Source organism: Apaloderma vittatum, unplaced genomic scaffold (assembly GCF_000703405.1).
Source record: "Apaloderma vittatum isolate BGI_N311 unplaced genomic scaffold, ASM70340v1 scaffold10576, whole genome shotgun sequence".
NCBI classification, from domain to species: domain Eukaryota; kingdom Metazoa; phylum Chordata; class Aves; order Trogoniformes; family Trogonidae; genus Apaloderma; species Apaloderma vittatum.
In genome coordinates this window covers 37429-57900 of record NW_009720031.1, presented here as the reverse complement: position 1 = coordinate 57900, position 20472 = coordinate 37429, and the positions used below count along the sequence as shown (strand labels likewise).

General features: G+C 36.3%; 1 protein-coding gene across 1 annotated transcript in view; it reads left to right on the top strand.

Moving 5' to 3' along the window:
• The window catches only part of DCAF6 (DDB1 and CUL4 associated factor 6), a gene marked incomplete at its 5' end in the record, with an annotated part of 72135 nt that overhangs the window by 27756 nt on the left and 23907 nt on the right, over positions 1-20472 (top strand). Inside the window, 4 exons of the mRNA XM_009870868.1 lie at positions 3536-3703; positions 10885-10944; positions 12723-12734; positions 17375-17480. Coding sequence (XP_009869170.1) covers positions 3536-3703; positions 10885-10944; positions 12723-12734; positions 17375-17480 — 346 coding nt within the window. The remainder of the gene's footprint in view (positions 1-3535; positions 3704-10884; positions 10945-12722; positions 12735-17374; positions 17481-20472) is intronic.

The window sequence follows — 20472 nt, the reverse complement described above, 5'->3', positions numbered from 1 at the left end:
GAAAAATTGTTTTCCTCTTTTTCTCTGAATCTGTTTGAATTTTTAAGTAAAAGTTTATTTTGCTAGCGTGAAGCTGAAGTTGTTATTTCTTAATCCAGCTCTTCTTTAAGAGTATTTCCTCTTTCCCAGTGTTGTTTTGTTCTTAAGACTCTCTGTATATTCAGTTTTGAAAGTGGTAGCGGTTGTTTTGTTGACGGACAGTGTATACTTTCTAATTTAATGTATAGTGTTTGATAGGATCTTTGACTACCTCTGAACAGTGTGTCAGATTAGGTGCTGATTCTTAAAGCTAATAAATTCACCATTACCCCACTTGAAACCCACAGAAACAAACAAAACTTAATCTAGTATTCCTTATTTCTGTGTGCAGATTTTAGTGGTAGGACCAGGCATCATCTTTAAATTTGTCTGCAGGACTTTTGCAGGATTAAACTTAATAGTACTACACATTTGCATACCTAGTAAGCATCGTGTCTGGTTTGCGTTGTTTTTAAAACACATGAGTGTGAAAGAAGTCTTTGGGTAACATGGGCAAGTTCAGGGAGAGCAGAAGCTCCTGAGGGAGCAGATCACGGCAGAGCAGTAGCAGCACGTTTATGAATGGGTAGGCTTGAATGTGAATTTCATTTTTGCTTATGTAACCCATGTGGGTGCTCAGTTATGAGATTTTTATTTACTCACAGTGTCTTCTGATCTATAAATGTGAAAAGTCTACACTCTGCATCAAGGACAGGATTCCTTGAGTTTCTTTAGCTGCATTTAAAGGTGAATAAAACCTGCTGCTTTTTAGGGTGAAAAAAACCCCAGTAACAGGAAAAGTAGTTTAAATACAGTGTGGTCAGGTAGGAAGGCCAGGTAGAGGTGTGTTTTGAAGGATGGATGACTGAGGAAGCATTTTGAAAAATGGAAGGAAACTGAGAGGCTTTCAGCCATCATTTTATGTAAAGTGGTGGTAGAGACAGGTCTGAATATTGTAGGAAACAGCAAATGAAGAATACATTTTTGGTAATGATTTATTTAGAATTGGAGCATGAATTCAGAATGGAACATGCTTATAAACAGCTTTCCATAAATCATTTCTGCAGATTTCTCTACTGAACACAGGCTCTAGTAATCTAGTCTTTGAAATAGCAATCCCTTGCATATATATTATAATTCAAATATATTGTTGGTATTGTGTTTCAGAAAATATGCCATGTGGTGAGCATTTGAGCTTATACATCTGAATTAATTCATCTATTAATGTTTTTAAAAAGTACATATTCAAAGTAATCTGTACAAAAATGATTCAGTGCTGGAGCTTGTTGGGATAAGTCTTTGTCAGAATGTGTATTCTAGAAGAGCACAGAACATTTGAGTAAGTTGCAACTAGTCAACAAGATCAGTGCAAAATCTCAGTAGGCTGTTCTTGTTGGTGTGTTTGAATATTTTTTTTTTTTTTTCAATTATGAGGCAGAACGATTGTTGGAGATTTTCATGTCTGTCACTAAGGGAAAAAAATAACATTTATTTTCTTTCCCTGCTTGGCCCATTAAGTGGAGACCATTAATTCATTTGTTACATTAGGATTAAGATGCTGTAATTGTAAACCACAAATAAACGTCAGATACAACAAACTAAAATGTAATACTCCTTTTTCCTGATAAATAATATTCCAGATAGACATTTGTACCATTGTGTTCTGATACATAGCTTTGCTTTTAAATTTTGAATGGGAAAGTGGCAATTACTGCTTTTTTTGCTTTCCATTTCCTCACTCCATTTGCTGGCAAAATAAACATTTGCTTAGAGATTCTGAAATGTGTTAAAAGTTGTTGTCATTGAACATATTTAGGACAGTAGTTATCTGTACATTTTGAACTGTATTTCTTGTTAGATCTTAAATTATAACTGTCTCTGGACTGAGTGAAACTGAATCAGCAGCAGATCCTGAAAACTGCAATTTTAAACATCATTGAAATTTCCTTAAAAGCATTTTCTCAGCTCATTGCAGTTCTCATTTCCATAAATGTTCATGGCATATGAAAGTTATTCATAGCAAATCTGTGATGCCATATTCCTTTTAGGAAGTATCTTTTTCCTTCTTGTTATACCTCATCAACTATAAACTGGCAGAATATGTTTCCCAGAAGTGGTGTTAGACTGAGAACATTAGAGCTCATGAGTATTCAACGTTAACTGGTGCCTGTCACTAATTTGTGAATGATTGGATTCTGAATTTGTGTTTGTTTCTTTTTTATGAAAGAAAATTTAAAATCTGCTTGCTGAGTGAGTGAATAAGGGTTACAGAATATTTATAAAGCTTTTCCTTGGACGAAAGTTTATACGCCAACGTAATGCATTTTAACAGTTTGTAGTACTGATATTTTTTTTCTTTGCAGATTTCCTCGTATCTACAAAATACTCCAGAGTGCCCTTGATATACATACTTGCAAGATAGTCTAGGCTAGCAGTTTATACAGAACTAGCTAGAACATTTGATGTGAATGGCTGAGTTTGAATTAGCTTCGCTACTGTGTTATAGATGCGAGTAGTTCAGCAGTGATTTAGGTCAGTGCTGTGCTTCAGCTGTTGCTAATAAGGCAACAGTCTGTGTTGTATAGAGAAGCATTTGCTAACAGCACTTGTAAGTGGAGGAAATCTGCCAAGAGCATGGAAAGAATGAAAAATTTCTCGGACGCAGTGTTTTATAACGGTTTGCAAAAAATGGTGTTAATCAGACATTGGACTGGTACATAAGTGAGACATTAATAAAGCCAAAGCGATGGAAACAGTGAAGTCTTTAATGAGGAATTGCAAGAATAGCCTATTAAGAGAATGATACTAAGAATTGTTTGTGGTCCAATAAATTACTTTCTCTGAAATCACTAAACAGTGATTTTAGACTTTGAATCCTCACCCACTCAGAATATCCGAGATAAAAAATAAGTTCATAGTAAAGTGTATTTTTTGGTTAGATGATGTTCCGCCACATATTTCCATAGTCCCCGTTTACTTTTTTCATGTCCCAGTTTACTTTTTTCACAGGCTTTTTTTGATCAAAATTGTACTAAATTGTTTTCACATCAGGAAGCTATCACACTCATTTTGAAAACTTAGCTGTACATCACGACTGCATAATTTTACACCATGAATATTCTTATTTGTTATATGTGTTAGGAACATGAAAATGAGTACTTCTGCTGTTTGCTTTGGTTTGAGTCAGTCAGGTTCTATTTATTTTCCTTAAATAATTCTCTCTTAAATGGTTTAAGTGTTGGAGATGGGGAGGTGGGTGTATTGTACAACATGAATCCTGAGCTTTTTGTGTCCTATTATTCATGCATTTAGGAAAAGAAAAACAATTTCAATATCTTATTTTATAATTTCTGGTTGTTAGTAAATAATGTAATTTTTTTCACTGCAATTACACTTAGTATCTGTTGCTTCTTTCTTTGGTCAGTCTCCCCACCCCTTCTCCCTTTTCTGTATATTGTATGTTCAATGCTTTTTTATTTTACATACTTTTTCTTTCCCTCCCCTCCCTGTTTGTCAGACTTTTTGGGACCTGAGTTAGCTATAATCCGTAGGGGTCTACAGCGACTGAGGCTTAAGAAGGCAGAACAACAGAGACAGCGAGAGCTAGCTGAGGGTTCAGCACCACAGTCATCCTCCTCTGATCAGTCCTCTTCTCAGGGCTCCTCACAGGACCCTCAGACATCAGGTTGTCATTTGCCAAGGTTTCTTAAGCAGCTGTTGTAGTTATAGTTTGTGCTGCTACTGTTTGCCGAAACGCTTCTTTTCCAGAACAAGACAGTGAATGCGTTTGCTGCTTGTCTTATCTTGCATGTGGTGGTGTTTATCATCACATGGTTAGAGAAAGAGTAATATTGTCAGTTTTCATTTTTCTAACATGTTTGAATTATATAGCTAAACAATCCTGTATGGAGAAAGTTTCCTAGGTGCATGTTACCGGGTATGTGCAATGTTTGTCAGAGCAGTTGAGCAAGAAATTGCTGTGTCCTGAGTAGAATAAGATACTTACACACTTGAAATTGCATTTTGATGATAATTATATCCAACAGTACCATTTAAGACCTGCCTTTGGTTTAGCATACGTATTAAATAAGGTTACTAATTCAGTGAAACAGAATTTTGGCACTCTTAAATGATACAGTTTTGCAGTAAGTATAGTGAAAATACTTGTAACAAGCCAAAGAGCCCAAAGAGCTCTTTTTTTGAACAAAATGACTTTTCATTGCACCATCCTCTTTCTCTTGTCTTACTGAGGTTATATTACAAAAAAGCCTTGGAGATGTTTTTGATAAAATGATACATATTTGAGAAAGTTAGGATAGAAGCATGCACATGGATCAACTGGAAAATCCTAAAGCATAAACTTGAAGCAAACTTTGTTATGGTACCACGTAAAAATGAGTGAGCTGCATGCTGTGTGAAAAATCAGCATCTTGTGTTGAGAAGTAATGTCTAGCAATATTTCTTCTAGGGATAGATTCTCTGACAGTTGAGATGTGGCTAAATTACTCCGAAGTATTGCGTCATACATTCAAAGGTTGACTTGCTTGGTCCAATCTGTTTATCTGGAGCCTTAGAGCACAATTTGATATAGCAGTAGCTAGTGCTCGAGTGACAATATGGAGTTACCGAATTTTGAGTAACTTCCTACACTGGAAAATTCTACAGTGAGTTTTCAGAATGTTTGGAATTGAGTAAATCCTGGAGGGTTATGTGCTTACCCTAGGAGTACTGGCCATAGATGCATGTTACCTGTAGGAGGAGAACAAGAAAAACAATGGTAACAGTGTTCTTCAGGTGGCTGCAGTTTCCTGGCAGGAAAAAGAAATTACTTTCCAGCAAACTTAACATGAGAATTTATTAACTCAGATAGGTATTGATAGAGGTAAAACCATAGCTAACACTTGAAGTCAATAGATCTTGATTTTGGAATGACTTAAACATTTTTTCCCCTTTTTTACTGTATTGAAGTTGGAAAAAAAAGATTGGTCATAACTATATCTGTAGAATTTTTACCTGGAAATGTGTCTGTGTATATTTTACTACCTCCAAAGTTGTGATGGTCTTGGTTTCACTTGATACTCTCTTGCCCATCTATTTCTTAGTGCTCCTGCAAGGATGTAGTGTAAATCTGTACTCCTGGTTCCTTTTGAGTCAACATACTGTGGGATGCATACTGACATAAATTTGAAGCTTTAAGCTGAGTAGTTGCTTTGACTGGGAGTCACAGTTGTATTATAGTTGTTTGGAACTCCCATCATTGACTCTTGGAGTTTTGAGTTCCCACATGCTTTGAATTTTAAGGGAGCTAATGGGAAGGTCCCATTGTTTTGTTTGGGATCACCAGAGAACTGTAGAGCACATAAACAGGCTTGGAGGAAGCTATATATTCATATATTTACCTCGTTCTTCATGCGATGCCGATGCATTTGCAAATTTAACCATTTTACTTATTTAATAAATTGCTTTGAAAGATAGATTCACTTAGCACTATGGAAATATTTATTTCTGGGGAGAGGAAGGGATAACAGGTTTGCTACCTGACGTTTAATCAGTATGTGCATTTTTTTTCTGTTTGGTCTGATTGGTGAAATTCATTACCGTCAGCATTCTAGACAGTAGATTTAAAGTGAGGAATTAAAATTTAAATATTTAACGTGTTCAGTCAGTTATTCCTCAACAAGGTGATAAAAAATTACATTATCTTTTCCTTTTAATTGTATGTGTAAATACAAGAAATTCCTACTGTGCTTCTTTAGCTTCTTTCGTTGTATTCCTGCTTCCTCTATTATTGGAGTGAACAAACAAAATTGTTTTCTTTCGATTGGGGAATTCGGATCACCTTTGCATTGTATATGTTTAGTTTTAAAGATTTCTGCACTCTGGAGATGGAAATATCCTTTATATTGTTCCCTTTTTCTGACCTCTCCCGCCTTATTTTTGGCAGATGCGTATCTGCAATCTCTTCCTTTGCAAAACCAGAGCTGCAGGTTTTTGGTCAAAAGACAATTGTTTTCCAACACTGTAGTAGTAAGTTCACATTTCAGAGGTGGTAGGAGGAAAAGAAGTTTTTAGTTTTGGTTGTTTGGTTTGGGTTTTTTGGTTTGGGCAATTTTTTTTTTCCAATAATAAATTCTCAGACTAAGGCCATCTCTTCTGACCTGTATGTCATTCTTAATCCTTACCTTTGCAATTAGAGAATACAGTTGTAGAGACAGACTAGAGGACAAAATATTCCAGCCATGTAAGAAATCACTAATAGAAAATGTCAAGAGATGAAAGCTTTTACAGGTTTAATAAAAAACTAGATATTATGGTAGTTATTCTGTCTCCTAGTCTAAGGATTTGTAATAATTACTTGAGGATTTGAAAGCTGTATCTGTAATAGTTAAGCTTCTGACTGTATTTTTCTAAATAGTTATTACTGTTGAATGAGAAAGTAAGTTGACAGAGTAATGATTTGATGTTGAGGAAAAAGAGAATTCATCCTTGCATGTCCAAGAGACCATGTAAATTTGACAGAGTTTTGGAACCAGTATATACTGTGTGTATCAGGTCTATTTTGTCTTCAGGACTTTGCTTAGGTATTGAGCAGATTCTGATTTTTTTTTTTTTGATAGACTATTTAGTTAAGGAATTATGGTGAGTTTTTGGGGCTTTTATTACATAGTTTCTCCAGCAAAACCTAGTTTTGAATTACTTGTATTTTTGTGGCATTTCATAACATTTAGAATCCTGTGAAGTATTTAAACAGCAGCATATATTTGCTATATGCAAATATCAAAGAAAGTAATTCTTTTAAACCTTAGTTATTACTGCTCTACCTAGATGCCATGTATGCATCTCCATTACCTATGTCACTCCTCTTTTTGAGAACTTTAAGTGAATCAAATGCAATTTGAGAAGTTACAGAAACATGAACAAGATTATATTGAAGTGAAAAGAAAAAATAAATAAGTATCGTAGATCACTGTGCATCGGGGGTTCCTGTAGCAGTCAGTGTGCATGATCTTACCCACAAAAAATATGAAGTAATGTGAACATTTCTTGAGGAAAAAATAATTTTATTTAGACTGCCTTTATTGTTGAATAAAGATGTATACAGGTGCATGCTGACATATTGCAGAAAATGTGATGCACATTGACTTGATTCATTTTAAATTTATTTTATTTTAACTTTGGTTGTTTCAGAAGTCTGTATGGTTAATGTCTTTAAAGTGGAACAGATTGGACCTTTCAGTGTGTTAAAGCTTTCTGTAAAGAACAAGGGGATGACTGCAGTTTTTATTACTAGATCCTTTGCATTATTTATAAACACCCAGCTGTAGAAACGTGTCTATTTGAAGTCCAAAAAATATGACTAGAGAGCTTATTTGCTGTGCCAAGCAGTTATTCTTAGTTATTAAAACAAGTATTTAATTTATTAGATTAAGATGCACTATATGTACCGTGTCTAGGACTTTAAAAACAGATCTCACTGCTTCAGGCCTGACTCTCACACTGAAGCTGGTGTTATAGTGAAATTAGGAGGAAATTTTTTTAACGAAAACAATAGAGGTGGATGCTAGTATCAAAGTCAGGTGCCGATTGCCCAAACTGTAGGAAGACCCTTCAGCATATAACTGACTTTAAAATTATCTTCTATTTTCTGTTTGAGGTTCCCAAAATTTGTGAATCTCCAGTTCCCTCTTTAAGTGGTGTTCCAGTTTAGAATGTACTGGTGACATTACAACCAGTGGTGAACTGCATTGGGATGTAGACTCAGCCTGTGAAGGCTCAGGTAAGAGTTTGGAATTTTGTTTGTTTTTTTAACTATATGGCACAGTTTTGGTAACACTTTTTTTCAAAAGCTTTATCATAAACGATCAAAGTACTTTTTCAGAAGTTTTACAAAACAAAGCCATATATTAAAAAAAGAGGCATTTACCTGAACTTCTCTAGGCTGGTTTCATGGTTATGTTTGTTTCCCTGCCTGAGGTGTGGGGCTCCAGACTGTGGTGCCACTTCAAGGGGTGCTGGTGATCTCTGGATTTAGGGGACTTGAAAAAGGAGGAGAAAAAAAAAAGCGAGTTTAAAATTGCTGTAAACTGAGCTCTTATCTTAACCACGTAAATTGGAATACTTAACATGCATCCTATATATTGTTAAAAATTCTACTTTCCAAAATTGTAGTGTGCTTTATGTATAATTCCTAATTTAGAAGAGAAGTGTTTATAGCAGCAGGTTAGATTTTTTTCTCAATGTAGCAGTAATTCCCTTTTAAGAATGTAAATCAGACAAAAAAACTGGTATAAAAATACACCATGACATCAGATGATCTACTTTTATTCCAGCTGACTCAGCACAGGAATTGGTACCTCTCAAGGGTAGGCTGGCTTTGATCACTGACTCGAAGTTGGATTTGGATTAACTTGTATCAAAAATGCTAAAGGAAGGGAAGGTCTTGGACAGCCTAATGACAGAAGACAGGGATTCTTGGCTGCGCTCTGGTCTTGCACTACAGTTCCTTCTACAAGCTTAAATGTCCTTTTTTTTATAAAGGCCTATCATGCTGCCAAATATTTTACTTGGCTGAAAAAGGCTAATTTCATTAGCTCCCTAAATTCAGATCAAGATGAACAGAAGAAATACAACTGAACAGTCAGAAAGCTAATCGTTGCAGCCCAGAAAGCCAGTAGTATCCTGGGCTGCATCAAGAGATACATGGCCAGCAGGTCGAGGGAGGTCATTCCCCCCCTCTACTCCACTCTCGTGAGACCCCACCTGGAGTGCTGCGTCCAGTTCTGGAGCCCACAGCACAAGAAAGATATGGACGTGCTGGAGCGTGTCCAGAGAAGGGCCACGAGGATGATCAGAGGCCTGGAGCACCTCTCCTGTGAAGACAGACTGAGAGAGTTGGGGCTGTTCAGTCTGCAGAAAAGAAGGCTCCGAGGAGACCTTATTGTGGCCTTCCAGTATCTCAAGGGGGCTACAAGAAAGCTGGTGAGGGGCTTTTTTTTAGGATGTTGGGTAATGACAGGACTAGGGGGAATGGATTAAAGCTAGAGATGGATCAGTTCAGATGGGACATTAGGAAGAAGTTCTTCCCCATGAGGGTGGTGAGACACTGGCACAGGTTGCCCAGGGAGGTGGTGGAAGCCCCATCTCTGGAAGTTTTTAAGGCCAGGCAGGATGGGGCTCTGAGCAGCCTGATCTAGTGGGAGATGTCCCTGCCCATGGCAGGGGGTTGGAACTAGATAATCTTTAAAGTCCCTTCCAACCCTGACAATTCTACGATTATATGATTCTATGATTATTATAAAGGAATTACATTTACTACCCCTACCAGAACTTTTCAATTTTATTAAGACCTCACAACAGTAAGTAAAAAGTAGGTATATTTTACCATGTGCATCATTTAATCACAGTAAGAAAAAAAGAAGAGTTTTCTAGGTAGTAGCCCATGCCAATGTAGGCTTAAATCTCCCATATTTCACTATTATTCTGATGTCTTCTTACAACTTTGTGAATGTATTTCGAAATAGTAATGTTTCAAGTCTTATACTTAAGAGCTACGTGCCATCTAAGTCTAGATGACAAATGTAGTGGTCTGGTTTAGGTATGTTTGGTGCAAGGCATGGGCATGGCTAAAAAAAGGTAAAGACAAAATAGGACCAATTTTATGTTCCTCAGTTACAGAAATAAAATGTATAAATCCAGTTACCAAAACAAACTAGCCTCCAAAACACACTGAGCTTGCCTCAGACTCTCCTGGTCTTTATTCTTCACTCCTTCTCCCCTGCCCTCTGTGTCAGTGTAACAAAAGAATAGACTGTGGTTCTTGCACTGATGGCTTGGAACGAATGAGGATATATTTAAATCAGCTTTGTCAGTTTAGCAGGTTTTAGGGCTGTACTACAAATTGTACTAGAAATTGTACTATAAATGCTGGTTGTTCTGACCCAAACCTGGGAGTGAGCTTCCTGTAGGAGACAATTCTTCTGTTGCTTTCCGTGTATAGAATTTAAATTTATGTTAAAATTCCTTTAGCATGCTGTAATGCTAGCAGACTACGACTCAGTTTATAATACAGGATATTAAATCCTTTTAGCTTAGCATGAATTTGTTTAAACGGAAGTTTATCAAATGGATGGCAGCTTAGCCAATATCTTACTTCACTAAGTGTTGATACTTTTTTGATTTTTTCTTTTTCTGTGATTAGATGAGTATTTTTATAAGACACTGGTGTGGTACTGTGATAAACTCATGAAGACATGTTCTTAGTCATCAGATGCCACAGAGGTATAGCATCTGGGAATGTGGAACTATCCAAGTGTCACATGAGTGGGGATGTATTGTGGTGCTTTAATGTTTTAAAAACAGTTATATGCTGTTGTATCTGTAAACAGTCTCCTCTTTTATATTTTATGCTCATAGGTATAAATACTGAAGATACTTGTATGCGATTGAGTATTTGATGTTCAAGTATAAATACTTTAAAATTTTCATTTAGCACATGGTTTGAAATACTAGTGTCATTTGATAGTTGAAGCAAAGGCTTTAGGAGATGATTCTTTGGTGTTTTGATAGAAATTTGAAGAACACAGTACAATCTCTTGGTAATGGACAGGCATTTTTAACACTGACATGTCAGCAAGCTTCAGGCTGTTCAATGGCTAACTAAAGTAAAATACATAATGATTTGAAACAAGGGGCTTTGCTTCTGTCATGCCTAGAAAATGCAATATGGCTGGCTGCTCATAAAACAAACCCAAGGCTTCCTTGTGTTGCTGCTTTTTATTTTTTATTTTTAACTAACATATGATCGTGACATTGCTGTGCAGTTCTCTGCTGCTTATGTTTTAAGTTGAAATCTCGTTTTTGTTTCAGATTCTCCTTCTTCTGTGGTTAACAAACAGCTTGGATCCATGTCACTTGATGAGCAACAGGGTGCGTGTGACAGGAAATGCGCTATACCCAGCCATAGTTGATTGCAATGCTTCCTTTTAAACCTGCCTTTCATGATGATAAACAGTTTTAAAATGCTGTTCATCTACATAAAGTAGAATTCTGTAAGCAGATCTGCTGGAAACTCATTAATTATTTAATTCTTAATACCAGTAACAGAGTAAGGTTAATTGTTGTTTTCAAAAGCCATCCTATGCTCAATTCTTAATGCGTTCAATATAAGTACAGTAAATGTCTTGCATACTCTAGAGTCACTTACAATATTTTTTTACATGCAAAGTAAAAATAATTCTTTAAACAGTCTTTTTCTGAATTATTCTTCTTGGATTAAAGTGCAAATATCAAGATTGAAGTAACTTAATCATACAATGCCAAAGTAATTTTTCTTATGCAAAAGAGATGTGCAGCTTTGTTATACTTGCACAGTTTGGGTAACCTGAGTACCTATTGCCCTTAGGTGCATCATACTTCTGTAACCCCTTGTCCTACACCCCTTCTGCTCAACTACTAGTTTTTTTCTCTATAGGTGGTGTATGGGTGCTGGCAGAAAGAACAATCGTGAGCTTTCTCTTATGCCCATTATTCATCAGTCATCAAATTGTGAGCAGTGAAGTGTAGGTGACCCTATTCCAGCTGAACCAATGTCATCTCTAGTGAATATTTATGCTTGAATAATTAATGAGTGATAGATGGTAATTTAAAAATAGATCTCCCTATACTCTGTATTATGTTTACTTCCATTATCAAAGCCTCTGTAGAGATTTAATAGCTCAAATCCCACAAAAGAGGTGGCTGTTTCATCTTGTTTCACATTCTAAACTGAAATGCTGTTTTGAATCCCATTGCTGAAAAATAGTCTGTTTGGCAACTCTTGAGATATTATGGTTTATTTCAAGATGCCGTGACATTGGGAAAAATCATATTGTGTTTTGTATTGACAAAATAAATTCATTCTGTGGAACTATGTTTTGTGACAATATAGCCTTAAACCTTAGTGTGTAAATTTGCTAATTGTTCATTATTTGATTGTCTACCAATAGTCAGGTTTAGCTGGAAAACTTGTTTATAATTACTGCCCAAGTTATGCTTTGTGTTATGAGCTCAGGATAAAGCATTATTTGGTGAGAGCAGACAAACAAAAATTGATGTAGAAGGTCTGTATGTTTACTGAAGTTCTTACAATGGCAAACGTTTTTGAAAACTGACAAATTGTTCTTTGAGGTTGATTAAACCCATTTCACAACAGAGATAAAACCAGAAGTTTTGGTCCCAGAAATCAGTTCCGAAACCTACATCAGGTTTATGTTGAAGCAGAATCAGTTGCCTTAAAAACTAGTGTCTGTATTACTGTTGTTAATTGCATAGTTGTGATAGACCCATAGTTGCAAGAGAATCTTGGGAGTGTTTTCAAGCAATTTCTTCCTGCCCCAAGAAATTACTTGAACTAATCTGAAGAAATTTCATCTCATAAAAACAGTCAAGTTTTTTAATATGCAAAAAAACCCCACCCCAAATACATTTATTTATCCAGACTTTAATGGTAGACCAGTTGTCTGATTGGTTTAAGGCACTGTTTTTCTGCTGTGATGGTAAGAATCACCTGAAGAGACACAGAATGTTACTTCTAGTTTGGAAAACTAGGACTTTGGAAAAGGATGTCATTAATTTTAATATGCAGAGATCCAGCTGGATTTTTAAAGTTAATTTCGTTAGTTTCTCTTCATATTGGAACAGAAGTCACAAGAAAGTATCTAGTGTAGGAAATCATAGTGGTTCTTTTTATATAGAAAGGCTTTTTTTCTTAGTTCTGTCTTTTCTTAATTTGGTGCTAGATCAGCTGTCTTCTGTAGAACCAGTCTGTTTTGTTGGCATTTACATTTTAAGACAGTTTCTAGGTTTAAAGGTCTTTTGACGCTTACTACAAACATAGAATTTAGAATGCCATTATTCTGACAGTCCAGCAGAAGCTCTAAGTTATTCTCATCTGTACAAAATGGCTTCAAATGTATTACAATGATTTACACTGGATTTTTTGATTATTACTGTTATTTTTGACTGCGATTGTAATAACGGAGGGTGGCAGTTAGATTTGCTACAGTGCGAAGGCAATGCCATGACTGGAAGGTGCTGCCTGAATTGGTATGAATAGAGAGGAAACCCAAAGCCAGAGAACTAGCTCTGTAATTTGGAAGCGTTAATGTGTGTATGCACCCCTTGCTGTCTTAATGCTGCTTCCACACACACAGGCAGCTACACTGATTATTGATTTTTCTAGACTTTTGCAAGTTAGTGCAAGGGTTTAGTAATCCTGCCTAGTGATATCCACACCAGATTCTGTGCCACGTGATAGATACTTGAGTTGGCTCAGAACAAGCTTCTATGCCAGCTATGGCAGAGTTAATGCCTCTTAAGCAGTACTGGAAGTCCTTGAAACTTACGGGCACGTGTTGTGTCCCAGGTTATTAGCTCTGCCTCCCAGTCAGGTGAACTGCTTGAATGTTGGTATCCACATACAGCTTTCCAGATCTGTAGGTGAGCTCTGCTGGTACAAGCTCAAGAATTTCAGGCCTGTGCTTTGTTGTACTCCACAGTGTGGTCTGTACTGACTCCTTCCATAAAGCCCAGTACTACATCTGGTTAGTACAGGAACTGTCTGGACAAAGAAATTGTATGCCCTGGGCTATAGGTTAGGCTGTAGATTAGAATTACTTGATTTCTGGTATTCCCTTAGATGTCATTGCACGTTATACCGGCTGGTATCGGTGCAGCATTATTCAGTCAGTATGCCTCACTAGATAAAGGAATCTCCACCCTTCCCTCTGAGTTCAGCTGCTCCATATGAATTTTCATGTGTTAAGCCTTCTCATCGAATTCCTGTTTTCTGAAATACACCACTTATTTTCTCCTCTGTGGATCTTTTCTTTTTCTCCCTTCAAAAGTAACTCCCTTTGGTTTTCACCCAGAATATAACTCTATCTTCAGAATGTATAAAGCTGATTTTCTTACAAGGAAATCATGATTAGTGCTGGGTAGGAATTATATTGGAAGTTTTTCATGAAAAGTCACCTATCTTTTTCTCGCGGGGTTGCCAATAGACTAGCGAGTAGGGCAGCATTTGAGATGTGGGAAACTAGCTTGGAGTTCCTTACAACGTTAGTGTAACTAGGTAATGCAATTGGTAAACCTGTCTTTATGCGCTTACCACTTTATAGTTAAGAGCCCCAGTCTTTGTGAGGTTGCACTTGTGCAGGTTCATTTCTTAAGGGAAAAAAGCGTGTATGAGAGGTATTGCTTTCAGTTATGGGGTTTAGCTTTATTTAGAAAATAACATTATGAACAAAGTTTTGTCTTTAGTTTTAAGGGTACCTTTCTCCTTTAGGCGCCTGGAGAATGAACCATTTCCTGCGAGTATCTGTTCTAGGACAGGGTTACTTATGAAGTTAGACTGTAAGTTGTTGATAGTGTCTTTAAAGTATAATATGTTTGGCTGTGAGATCTATGTGAAATTTCAAGGTGTTTTTGAGGAATTTGGAATAGAGTTTAGTAAGATGTTGACAAGCAACAGTTTTCTCTTGCAGCAATAGTTACCTTATTGTAGCTTGCAATCAGATTCATACTTTTTGTAATAGCTCTCCTCTTCTTCCTTTCATTTTCTATCGATGTGAGGTAGATCTGGCTTGATCGGGTGAACCTCGCAGTAAAAGAGAAGAGCGTTTCATTCTGATCTAGTCAGTCTTTTGGAAATCATAGAATGGCCTAGGCTGGAAGGGACCTTAGAGATCATTTAATCCAACCTCCCTGCCATGGGAAGGAATGCCTCTCAACTAGATCAGTTGCTCAAGGCCTCATCTCACTTGGCCTTGAATATCTCCAGGGAGGCGGCAGCCGCAGCCGGCAACACATGAAAACAGAAAATTCATGTCTTCTGGATTTTAAGTGTCTTCTCTAAAAGAATGTTCAGGTACTAGGCAAAGCTTATTAGCTTTCTTCACAGAGGCTCCCATTCAAGTTTCATTAGCAGTGTAAGTTTAATATAAAATAGTGAGCTACACAACTAATTCTGTGCAGTTTATTATCAGATTCTTCTCTCATCTGGGTTTTAAATTTTCTTGTTCTTATTAGTGTTGATATCATGCCCTAAAGCTAGTTTAAAGAAAAAGTGGCCCAATCCAAATTGTAGCTCATGTTAATGTAGATTTAAGAAAAAGCTATTACACAATATGATTTAACAGCTGTTTCCAGAAGAAAAATGCAAAAATAATTTCTCAGTTAGTCAGAGCCCTCACTGGATAAGTCTACAGCAATTCTTCCAGCTTTTTGAGTGTGAATACATACGAGCACTCCTTCCACAGTAAGCCTAGTCAGAAGACAGTCTTGATGTATCTTGGTTAAATTTTTTGATATTGAGATTTTAGGATGGGAAGGCAGTGTTACGATAGTATGATCTGAGCTTTATAACACTAATATTCATTTAGATTCATTATAGGATGGTGATGTTTGGCTACTTTGGTCAGTAATATTAACTAGTTTTGTGCTGAGGCAAATGTTGCATAGCAGTATCGAGTTATAATGTAGTCACTGGTGGCTGCCTTGGGCTATTCAAGGCAGTAAGTTGTCTTTCTTCACCTGTATGGATTCCTGATTCAAAGACAAATGTTGTCTGTACCTATTACAAGGAAGGTAAAGAATTCTAAGTAAATAATTTTTACTCTTTCAGTGTCAAGCTGCTCATGACTTATGCAGTATGTTGGAGCAATCAGTACTTGTACTTAGGAAGGGATGCCCAAAGTTTGAACAGAATTTTATACTGAGAGATGCTTGCTGACAGGTTGCCAAAAACACAGAGAAAGCACCTGTTGAATTAAGAACATGTCATTTTTATTCAAAATGTCGGTATGCAGCACTGTAAAATATTTTTTTTACAAATGTTTCTTTGATTAGTTTATTTCAGGAACGAGAAACCTTGCTTTTGATCAGTTTTATCCTTGCTCACTCTAAGAAGAGTGTAACAAGAAACTTTATTTTAGAGAGGCTGTGAGCTTTTCTTTGCATGGAATGAGGCCTATGTCTTATGGATGATTAGGATTGTGGTTGTAATTGATTAATTCTTATCAAGATATTTTATTTTTTCTTACAGGAGTGTTGGAGATTTTTTGCTTGGTGGGGATTTTTATTTGTTTTTTTGGAGGTGGTGGGGTTTTTGGTTTTTTTTTGTTTTTCTTTTGTTTGTTTTTAAATTTCTCTTCAGAGTATGTAGAAATACATATATAAGATTCTTTAGAGCTTTTGCTTCATTTTGTCAGCCTAATGCCAATACAGCAAGTATACTTATAGTCAAACTTCTGTATGCTGTAAACCGAGGAAAATTACAGCATGTTCTTGTTCAAACAGTCCTGAGATAAAAAGCTTAACATTCATGAAAAGCAAGGCCATGTTGGCTGTGTAGTGGTAATTTGAGTGGTGCCTAACACTGTCAACTTCCCATCTGAATTCTGAGAGAGCGTCACCTCTGTAGTCGGGCTTAATCGGGTGGTACTTCCCATTAAATTTTTGGTATTGACCAAGGCTGACTTCACTACTAATGGCAATGGTGCCCTGCATGTAGAGAGATTGGGACCATGTATTTTACTCAAGGGTGATGGGGGAATGGATGCCATTGAGCAGTTCTATTCTGAAGGAGCCCACTGAACATCCTTAAAACCATATACACAGCAGATGCTTGGCAGACTTGCAGTGGTTTGCAATTTGATTCACTTCTGTTGCTTTTGGACGTTGTGAATAGTTTGGTTTTTTTTGCAAATACTCCACTTCTGCTTACAGTTATAGTATGAAAGGGTTTTTTAAACCCAAAGCACTCAGAACATGAATTTGCAACGGTTTTATGACAAGTAGCTGACATTTTATAGCAGGTCTAAGGGTATTGGTAGTTCATGGGATTCTAAGAAGAAAAATATTAGAGGGGATGGTGATTTTTCTAGACCACTGAAGGTATCTGGATCTGATCATCTTTTTTCATGTGTATTTACTGAGGAAAAAAAATTAAACACCACTTCCAAATACATGTTATATTCATATTATTAATATAATTTATAGAAAAGGAATCTGCTTGTAAAGGATAATATTGTGTGTATGCATACCTACCTGCAATTTTATTTACTTGCATGTTGAAGGACAGCATCTTTTTTTGTTTGCTCTTACAAATACAAATAATTTCAGGCCACTTTTAAAGCATTGCAAATTTGGTGTGTTTACTCTGAAACTTTAACTTTTTGCTTGTGCTGTAAGAGACATTATGTACATATTACTACCATATTTGGCATTTATTAGGATAATTAAATTAATCTTCATAATTACAACAGCTTTATGTATAGTACCGATGCCTATCCAAACTTTATCAACCCCATATTTACAGAGAGTGATAAGCCACGAACAGGAACAAGTGAACCAGTTTTAAGTTTGCACTACAGTACAGAAGGAACGACTACAAGCACGATAAAATTGGACTTCACTGATGAGTGGTAAGAAATTAATTTTGTTTCTGACAGGTTGTTAACTGACGTACATTACTAACACTTGTCTAGCATATCTTGATACAGATAAATCATTTTTCCATATAGTATATGTATATTTTTATGTGTATACAAACAATTGAAGTGTCTGTAGTCCTTAATGCATTCAGAATGTAGAAGACAGTCATACTTTACATGAAGTTTATGCAGGAGGGTTTTTTTGTTGATATTTACTGTGAATATTTTTACTGCTAACATAACTTGAAACATGCTGTCTTTATCAAGCCCTAGCGTAATATTAGCAGGGTAGGACAGTCATGAAAAGGTGGTCTAGTTGTAATTCTCTGTTCTACTAGACTTTTGATGTGGTATTCTGGAAATGAGTCTCTCTATGGCACAGTTCCTGAGTTTTAAAAGAGTGAAATTAGTATTTCTGTGTCTGAGGAGTGTTGATGAATGCATATGGTTAAGCTACAAACTTTGTAAACTGCATATATATTACAGTGATGGCATACTTTTCAGAGAATAAACACATGCTGTCTAACTGGACTGACTTGCTTGGTCTTGCATCAAAGTCTGTTACTAGAGCATCTCAGGATCTACTTATTTTATCTCCTCTTACTTCTCTTCCTTTGCTTATGTTTTCAAAATTATTGTAGAAGACAGTAAGTAGAAATGCTTGCTGGCATTGGTTGCTGGGGAAAAAAGCCACCAAACTACATTTAGCTACTCTTAAGTGCTGTGACTTTAGATGTAAAAGATACCAGACTGGAAACTTTAAACAGTGATCTGTGTGTTTTCACAAGGATGAAGACTTTGCCCATGTGAATCTGAAGTACTGTGACAGTCGTGTTCAACAAATCTACCAGACCGTATTTCTGTTTAGAGTCCAAATCCAGGAAGCTTTGAAAGAAATAGTTTTGCTGTAATGCTTTTAACTAATTCTGCATTTAGTTTTGTAGTCATCTTTGTTTAGTGTTTTAGGGTTGGCAGTTTTTCACAGCATTAGCAAATATTTCGTCCATTTATTCTAGTGCGGCTTTTTAATAATAAAATGTTAGTACTGCTGTATTACAGAAAACAAATTTTATTAAACCACATTCACACTTTTTTATCTGTTTATTTTAAAACAAAATTTGAAAATGCATTTATCACTTCAAACAGTTAATGATGTAAGTGATTCTCAAGCTGGAAAGTTTGAACGAACAACTACCTCAAAAACAATATTAAGGAAAAGCACAGTGTACAGGAAATCAAGATCAGGGACAGGAAAATTACTCATTACAAAAAGCTATAATTGAGGAAGTGAAGACTAAGTGAAAACTACTAAAACAACCTCACATATATGTTCTATTTAATAGCAAGCATTTTCACAAATCTCTTGGGCTGTGGGTTAGCACCATATGAATGGCAAACATCCATTGTAATACCAAAGGAGAACAAAGGGCTTAACATCCTTTTAAAACTAATGGTAGCAATATTAAAGGCTTTAGAACAGTTCTGATAGAAAGACATATTAAAGCAAGCAGGACATGGGAAATAAACCACAGTTATGGGAACTAGAATGTTGCATGATTTAATACCTTTTATTTGAATAGAATAATGGGTTCTAGAAAAATACGTTATGTAATTGAGAGCAACTATCTGGATTTCCGGAAAGTATTTTATACTTTGCTGCATGTTGGGCTTCTGTTCAAGGTGGGAGAGAGAGATCAGTAAGGAAACTGAACATGGTAGTAAGCTAACTTAATGGACTTCTTGTAGTGAGTGGTGAGAGGAAGAAGTGTTTCCTAGCGGGACGAAGTTGCAAGGTGTTGTCAGTCCAGAGGCTAGCTAAAAACATTGTGCCCACTAGAAGTAGGATGCAGTTCTGTATATCAAAATGATGCAACTGAGGACTAATAGCAAAAACGCAATCTGAAAGTTGGAAGTGCAGTGAAAATGAAGTGAAGTCATGGGCCTACCAGTCGCCTCATTCTCAATATAATGTAGCTACTAGAAGGGCAAGTATGATCTGAGATGTCAGCAGCTGGGAGACTTCAGCCAAGGATGAGAATTACTGGTGCACTGCTGCTCAACTTCGCTTTGCTTTGTGACTTAGAGTGCTGTGTGCAATCTTTGTTGTGCTTTTGAGGAAACTAATTCAAATTGGCAGGGTTCAAAGAAGGGTTATGGGGAGAACTGGGGAAACAGAAGATCTTCTATAGAAGCAAGATAGTAGGGCTTCATGTAGTTAAAGCACATGGTGTTACTTTCTTTTCTCAAAAAGAACCTCTTTTTGAAACTACTGGTGTGAAAAATAAAATGGAAGTAAAAATTAAAGCCGAGTAATACATGACTGTAAATTACCAGTGAACATTGAGGTAGAAAGTGGATTCCTAAGAGTCAGAAAGAAAAAATCTTACGCTTAGACTGTGATTTGTTTGTAAAAGTGATTATATCATGAGCCATGAAATAGCAAAAGTCCTTGACTTGATATCTGCCAAGTACCCTTCTTGTCTGTCTACTCAGAAACAATGCTGAAAATCATTGATTTAGAAGAAATACTGTAAGGGCAAACAAAATTTTTCTACATACTCCAAATCCTGTACAGCAGTGAAGCAGACCATTGCTCATCATGAGTAAAAGCTGTCTTATTCAATGTAAAAATAAAAGGTACTGAAGTCTAGACTATGTTCTCAAGAATCTAGGTGAAGCGTGATTTGTACTGCTTCTAGAAATGTAGCATGTAAAATAGTTTATTAGTAATATGCACAGGTAAGAAGATATTTGTAACAATGCAGTCTAAGTTCTTGAGAATCATGCTTGTAATTCTTGAACTCATCCCGCAATTTGCCTAAATTTGAGGTGACAACACAGATGTAGGAACAGGAGAGAATGGGAGAGCTCAGCAACAAGGCTTTGCATTTCCTCAAATAAGGTCTTTTCTAGAGCGTCTAAAAATTTTGATGACATTTAGAAAAACAGTGTTACGTATTTCCTGAGGAAGAACTTTCCTTAC